Raw genomic sequence first — 6,818 nt, 5'->3', positions numbered from 1 at the left:
CTGGAATTTCCCACCGGTTACGGGAGTCCAGCGGGGCTGGACGGCGGGGCCCTTCTCGCGCGGACGCCCTGCTGCAGCCGCTCCTCCGCCGTGCCACCCCCCGCCACTCGTGCCCCCTTTCCTCCGAAGCTGCCCTCCACCCGCACCCCGGATCTGGAATTTCCCACCGGTTACGGGAGTCCAGCGGGTCCCTGCCCACCCATGTCGCCTCCCGGGGCGCGAGCAGGACCCTGCCCCGTCTCCTTCAACACCCTCTTCCCGAGCTCCTTCGGACACAGGACTCGGCCTGGACACATCCCAGTCAGGTGGCCTTTGAAGCCCGGTGGGGCTTCCACCCGCTAAGAAGTGAGGGTCCTGCCCAGCAGGTGTTGGTGAGCCCAGTCTCATCAGAAATGGCAGCCTCAGCTCGCTTGGTCTTCCTCCTTACCCTTTGACGTGGATGACTGTCTTAAGGGAGGGAGAAAAAAAAACCAGGAAGGGACTTTTAAAACTTTTCTCAGTTTATGTGGGTTTGGAAGAACTGTGCTTCTTGCCTGTTCTTTTAAACAGTTTTAATTACAGCCCACCAATTCTGAGAAGTAATCCTGCTCATTTTTTGCAGGTCTAATATTCCTGCCATGCTCTGCTGATGATAGCACCAAAGTTCGGCTCTAAAGTGGCCCAGGGAATTGAAGCCCTTAGCTTTGTTTTGGCGCCCCTTTCTGGGACCATATCCTTGTCAAAGGTCAGAAGTAATCCGTGCTTTAGAGAAAGGGCTCTTGTTCTTAGACATGGGTACTTGAGGCGCTTCAGACAGTTTCTGGGAACGACTGCTGGTATTTCTGCCTGTCACTGTGTTACAGCCCGTGGGTCTAAACAGTGTTCTTAAATATCCCTTTTGATCTCACGTATTGAGAATGTTCCAACTTATGGATCCTGAGTTTTGAAGTTTACAGAGCTTACCGAACTAATACAGTGTTCTCACTGGGTTTGATGTTCACTGAAGTGACGTCCACTTGCAGAAGCAGGTATATTTTTGCATCTTGGTTTCAAGTGTTAAGAGTTTTGGATTATTTTTCAAGATAAACCATATTTGTGCTTTGAAGGTTAAGAGGCATGTGCTTTCGTGTTATTAACTTTAACATTTCAGGGAACTAGGGCTCTTGAATATCCACAATGAGTCACATAGAGGAGTTCCTTTTAAATCCAAGCTGAGTCCTTTCCTTTTTGCACGTTTTCTTCCTCCGGTGGTTCTGCAAGTATCCTGTGTGTCTTACAGTTAGAAACTCAAGCCATCTCATGGTTCTGACTTTTGTTTGCCTGTGTCTGTTGACCAAGACATAAGCACCTGAGGGCAGGCATGGTGCTGTGGAAAGAGTGCAGGACTGAGTGTGGAGACCTGGATTGGTCTCGTCCTGCTTTGGCGGCTCACCTCCTCTCCATGGGCCGTGGCTTCTGCGTGGGCAGTAGTTCTGCCAGGGCCGTCGGCGGCTGCTGTACAAGAATGTGTCCCGAGGGCCCTGTAAGCTCAGCCCCACTCCCCGCCTGCCAGGGCATCTGTCCACCCAGGTTCTCCCTCTTCCGTCCTCAGTCGGCTGTACCGGTGGATGCTCAGTTTGACGACGGTATCCGCCTGAATGAGTCATGCTGGGGTCCGGGTCCTGCGATCAGGAGTGAGCATTCACTGCCTCATGTCCTGTGGTTCCTGGACACTCTCACACAAGGCACAGAGAATTATGGAGCAGAAGGGAGCCCAGGGTGAACTTTCGGTTTTGTTTTTATGAACTGCAGAAAACAGGTGTTTATTTCCTGACTTTGAATGGGTTTAAAGTGGGCACTGGTCAATATTAGGAGTCATGGGCTTCAGAATTCAGAAACTTTGGCTGTGTGGAGTTGGGACTCCCCCAGTGAATACCTTCTTTCCGGATACTTAAGATTAGAAATGAAATATAGACAGAGGGGTTTTTTTAAAATTTTTTATTTTTTTAAAGCTTCACCTCAACGTAAAGTTCTACCTACAGTGATAGTGGGAAAGCTGGTCTACACAGTCCTCTTCAACACAGTGAAGGAGGGAAGGGCTGGTGCTGGGAAGGTCCCATGGCTTACAGAGTTCTACGTGTTTTCCGTGTAGTGAGAGGTAGAGGGAACAGCACACGGCTCCATTCGTATTGAGAGGTGGGTGAGCCTCAGAGAAACAGTGCACTGAGGCGTGGGCTGGTGGGGATCCAGGTCTGCTGCCTCCAGGCTGGACTGTCTTCTACAGTTTGCTCGGTGCTGTTGTGTGCAGGACCTCTGGGTCATTCTCCTTTGATGCTGGGGTTGGTACCACCCCTTCCTCCTGCTTTGAATCTTAACGATGTCGATTTTCCTGGTCCTGAATTAGATGGGCCACCAGTTGAAGTTGTACTTTGCTAAAGCTAGGAGAGCTACAGAGACATCAATAGGTTTTCTCTTCACCCTAAACCTTGTTGCTACTGTCCCACTAGGGTCCCTGTGAGTCACCGTGGCGGGGCTGATGGTCCGAAGCCACTCCCCTTGTCCTGCAGCAGCCACACTGCTGCCCCCATGCCTCAGAATGGCCCCAGAAGGACCTACCTGCAGGTCCACCAGCAGGCTGGACTTTCCACACACTCCAGGCAGGGTACCGCTTCTGCCCCGACACGGGCAGGAGCCTCCCTGCACTGCATTGGGGATGTGGTGGGAAGGGTGGAGCGCCGAGTCCCTGGGCTCCCTGTCGTTGGCAGTGATCAGCCTAAGTGTGGTGTGTCGCCTTTTAGGTGGAAAATCGAATTTAGCAGCCTATCTGTGTGTGTTTTTAAAGACTACCCCTTGCTGTGAATTTCACCATTAGAAGACAGGACTTTTTATAAATGATGTGGTCTTGGTGGTGGATCACCGTAAGCAAAGTGGCACCAATAATTACGTGGTCTTCCTGGCCATCGCCCCGGCCACAGCCTGGGAGCCTCGTGGTGGTATGGGGAGCAGAGTCCTTCAGTATGTGGTCCTCCCGGCCCCTGCAGCCGGCGGCCCTGTGACCAGGGCTTCCCAGCAGCTCAGCAGATGGTCTCTCAGGTTTTCTGTTGTGTGGGGTTTTTGGACAGACGTTATTTTCTTTTTTGTAGAGTAGCCTGTTTGTAAGTTTAAAGTGTTTGTTTTTCTCCTTTGCAGCATCATGGCCAGCCCAAGGACCAGGAAGGTTCTTAAAGAAGTCAGGGTGCAGGATGAGAACAACGTAAGCCTCGGCCCCCGCCCCGCCCCTCCCCCCGCCCCAAGCCTTGGTCAGGGTCAGCGAGTCTCGGGAAGTTGTGCTCTGAGCCCGTGGTTCTGGGACCCTCCTGGAGTCGATGGTGGTTGGCGTCCTCTGGACGTGTGTGACTTGTGCTGGCTGGTGGCCTGGGTGGCCGGCCCTTAGAGTGGTGCCATTTCTGGCGCTCATCAGTGCTGGCTGTTGGGAGTGGGGGCTCCTCCGCATTCCTCAGGCCACATCGCTCTAAGGACAGGTCCGCCTCATCTTCCCATCTGAACATTTTATTGCATGGGAGGCTCTTTCCCCTCACGCCCTGCCCTGACCCACGCCCCCGGCCACCCTGGGCAGCCCTCTGCATTCGCTTCTTGAGGCCACCTGTTGGATCTTTGGGGTCCCTGGGCTCTGCCCTGAGCCCTGCCCTGAGCCACCTGGTGAATCACTGTGGCCCCTTTGCAGGTTTGTTTTGAGTGTGGCGCATTCAATCCTCAGTGGGTCAGTGTGACCTATGGCATCTGGATCTGCCTGGAGTGTTCGGGGAGACACCGCGGGCTTGGGGTGCACCTCAGGTCAGTGTCCTACCACTCCGGCTCTGCCGAGAGCCTGTGGCCATCCCAGCATCTGTTTCTGACACTGGAGGTGCTGACGCCAGGGAAGCTTGGGGGCTGTTTCCCATTGCGTTGCCAGTGTCCACTCCAGTGACGCCATGGCACAGGGTTCTAGCTGCTGGCCACTCGGCCTCCCTGCGGCTGCTGCTTGCTTGTCTAACTCTCAGGATGATGCTGGGTGGAGGGTGTCCCTGGGTGTCCCCGGTGCTGGTTGATTTGCTCAATCCTCTGGTTTCCAGCTTTGTGCGCTCTGTTACTATGGACAAGTGGAAGGACATTGAGCTTGAGAAGATGAAAGCTGGAGGGAATGCTAAGTTCCGAGAGTTCCTGGAGTCTCAGGAGGACTACGATCCCTGCTGGTCCTTGCAGGAGAAGTACAACAGCAGAGCCGCGGCCCTCTTTAGGGATAAGGTAGAGATGGGCGTGACTCACTCTTGCCCATGGTGCGGTGCTGCTCTGCTTTTAGTGGTTCTGGAGTCGGTTCTTTTGCTGGTTCTGACACACCCACTGGGCCACACATAGTCCAGGACAGAAAGGAATGTCGTGGTCCTTGCTGTCCTGCCCAGAGGGGAGGCAAATGGCTTGTGGGAGAGACGGACCTTCCCAGCCTCCAGGGGAGAAAGTAGCTGTGACCCTTTATTGCCTCTGTGACATGTTGGGCACAGTGTTTCTAAGAAGTTTGGAGGCCAAATGGGTGGGTACCCTTGTGTTTGAAGTTGGAGCTGCACCAACTAGGAGCTCCCCAGCTCTGTTGTTCATGTGAAGGGAGCCCTGGCCTCACGTCCACACCTGGTCTGTGCACCTGAGCAGGGGCTGTCGAGGGGGGGCCGGGAGGAGGCTGCGGGTGGTGGGTGCTCCAGGCAGGCCGAGGGGGGTGCGTTCGAGTCAACGGAGCCCAAGGGTGTCGCCAAGCACCTTTATGCTCTCTGATGCCCTGTGTCTCCTTGTCAGGTGGCCGCTCTGGCCGAAGGTAGAGAGTGGTCTCTGGAGTCATCACCTGCCCAGAACTGGACCCCACCTCAGCCCAGGACCCTGCAGTTCACAGCACACCGGTAGCTGCTCCTCATGGGGCCTCAGTGCATTTTCCACTGGGCCCTGATCTTAGTCGACTGGGTTACCCCACGGAATTCTCCCCTTCTTTGCTGTTGTGACAGCTCTTTTCCCAGAAGTCAGTGGGAAAAACAGATTTTTTAAATTGCCAAGGCAATTCAAGCTTTTCATAAATTTCAACCCATAAAGCTGTCTCAAATAGTGCCCCAGGTAAGCTCCGCACGCCTTCCAGATGTGCACACAGCCGTGTGCGCCGTGGCGCTGTGGGATTCACGTCTCTGTCCGTGGTGCTGTGGGATTCACGTCTCTGTCCGTGGCGCTGGGGGATTCACATCTCCGTCCGTGGCGCTGGGGGATTCACATCTCCGTCTGTCCACAGAGGTGTTGTCTCCCCTTCCCCAGAGTTGCCTATCTACCTGTGGCACTGGCCCTGCCACCCTTGAACTGACCCCTGTCGTGGATACGTCCCATGTCCCACTTCAGGGAACGTCCCGGGTGAGGTGACTGGATAGCACGAGGCCTCCCCACCTAACTTGGAGCCCCGGAGCCCCGCCAGCCAGGTGCTTCTTCTGGCAGAAGGCTTTGCACTGCGGGCAACTCCGGCTTGATTCCAGGCCCTCAGTCCTCTTGCCCCACCTCTCGCCTCTGCCTCCTGCTGACGGGGAGAGTGCAGAGCCCACTGCGGAGGCCTCTCGTGTTGCCCATGAGGCTGGCATTGCTGGGTTTCAGCACCTGAGCCCAAACATTGCTCAGAGCTGAAGGCCACCCTGGCCTCAGGTGCTCTCAGGGGTGACGTGAAAGTGCTGCCCACGTAGGCCACATGGTTCTGGGGGTGCTGCTGGGGTTCCCTCAGACTTCACCCAGTTTTGGCCTCACCAGCCTTTGATTCTTGGTTTCAGAGCCTCTGGCCAGCCGCAGAGTGTGACCGCCTCCTCGGACAAGGCTTTCGAAGACTGGCTGAATGATGACCTCGGCTCCTATCAAGGGTAAGGACTTGAGAGCTGGGGATGCCTGGGGCAGGCCAGACCCATGGGGTTTAGTCTGCTGGGTAGGGCTGCTTCCCTCTGGGCCTCCCGTGTGCAGTGGGTGTGGGACCCGTACATGCCGGTGCAGAGTCTGACTGCAGTGAGCCCCGGCTGCCCACCCAGGGGGTCTTGGGTATAGAGAAGAGCTAACACTTAGAAGAAAAGCATAACACATTTCCTGCTTGGAATTTGCTGTACCTATACATGAATTTTTATCCCTAAAGCTGTCATATTAAGTTGTTTTGATCCTTCTTCCAGTACTTCTGTGACTGGGTTTGGGGACTTGCTGGGGACCCTCTCTCTGGTGATGTGGCAAGAGGGTCTTTTTAAATGTGCAGAAAGCACGTCTGTCTGCTGCTGGGGAGCTGCCAAGGCTCCTGCTGCTATGGGAGGCAGCGTGCACGTCCTGTGCGTGGGGACGTTGGCACATCCCTCCGAGCCTCGGCCTCACCTCTGTTCAGGGCCCCATGCCTTCAGGAGGAGCAGGGTTCACGCCAGCATCTTCAGCCTCTTGTCCACTTTGTTTTCAGAGCCCAGGGGAATCGTTATGTGGGGTTTGGGAACACACCACCACCTCAGAAGAAAGAAGATGACTTCCTCAACAACGCCATGTCGTCCCTGTACTCGGTGAGGACTTGTGGGCCCTGCAGAGCATCTCCCATGGGCAGACCCGGACTGAGGGCACGCCGGGCCGTCAGGGGCAGAGTGGCAGTCCTGGAACACGTGCTCTTTGCCTTGTTGTGATCTAAGGACCCTCCCTTACCTTCAGTGATGTTTTCTTGCAAAAATGTGGCTTAAATTTTTCAGATCCCAAATTCAGTCACTTCTTTTTTTTTAAGACAGAGTCTTGCTTTGTTGCCCAGGCTGCAGACTGGAGTGCGGTGGCGCAATCTGGCTCACTGCAACCTCTGC

General features: G+C 55.0%; 2 protein-coding genes across 3 annotated transcripts in view; both read left to right on the top strand.

Annotated features, from left to right (window-relative positions):
* DNAJC5 (DnaJ (Hsp40) homolog, subfamily C, member 5) overlaps window positions 1–6,818 on the top strand; it is a 1,035,873-nt gene that overhangs the window by 292,260 nt on the left and 736,795 nt on the right. The gene's annotated exons all lie outside the window — the stretch shown is intronic.
* The window catches only part of ARFGAP1 (ADP-ribosylation factor GTPase activating protein 1), a 19,055-nt gene continuing 12,375 nt past the window's right edge, over window positions 139–6,818 (top strand). The window contains exons 1-7 of one of the 2 annotated variants that reach the window (XM_011934440.1): window positions 139–345; window positions 3,148–3,211; window positions 3,683–3,792; window positions 4,071–4,242; window positions 4,783–4,883; window positions 5,781–5,867; window positions 6,437–6,533. In XM_011934440.1, coding sequence (XP_011789830.1) covers window positions 3,152–3,211; window positions 3,683–3,792; window positions 4,071–4,242; window positions 4,783–4,883; window positions 5,781–5,867; window positions 6,437–6,533 — 627 coding nt within the window. In that variant the 5' untranslated portion in view covers window positions 139–345; window positions 3,148–3,151. Of the gene's footprint in view, window positions 346–3,147; window positions 3,212–3,682; window positions 3,793–4,070; window positions 4,243–4,782; window positions 4,884–5,780; window positions 5,868–6,436; window positions 6,534–6,818 lie in introns of those variants that run through there. The other variant, XM_011934441.1, reaches the window with a different exon arrangement.

Source organism: Colobus angolensis, unplaced genomic scaffold (genome assembly GCF_000951035.1).
Source record: "Colobus angolensis palliatus isolate OR3802 unplaced genomic scaffold, Cang.pa_1.0 Scaffold136, whole genome shotgun sequence".
NCBI lineage: Eukaryota > Metazoa > Chordata > Mammalia > Primates > Cercopithecidae > Colobus > Colobus angolensis.
Note: the sequence above shows the minus strand (reverse complement) of the source record. Positions and strands in the feature narration are given on the sequence as shown.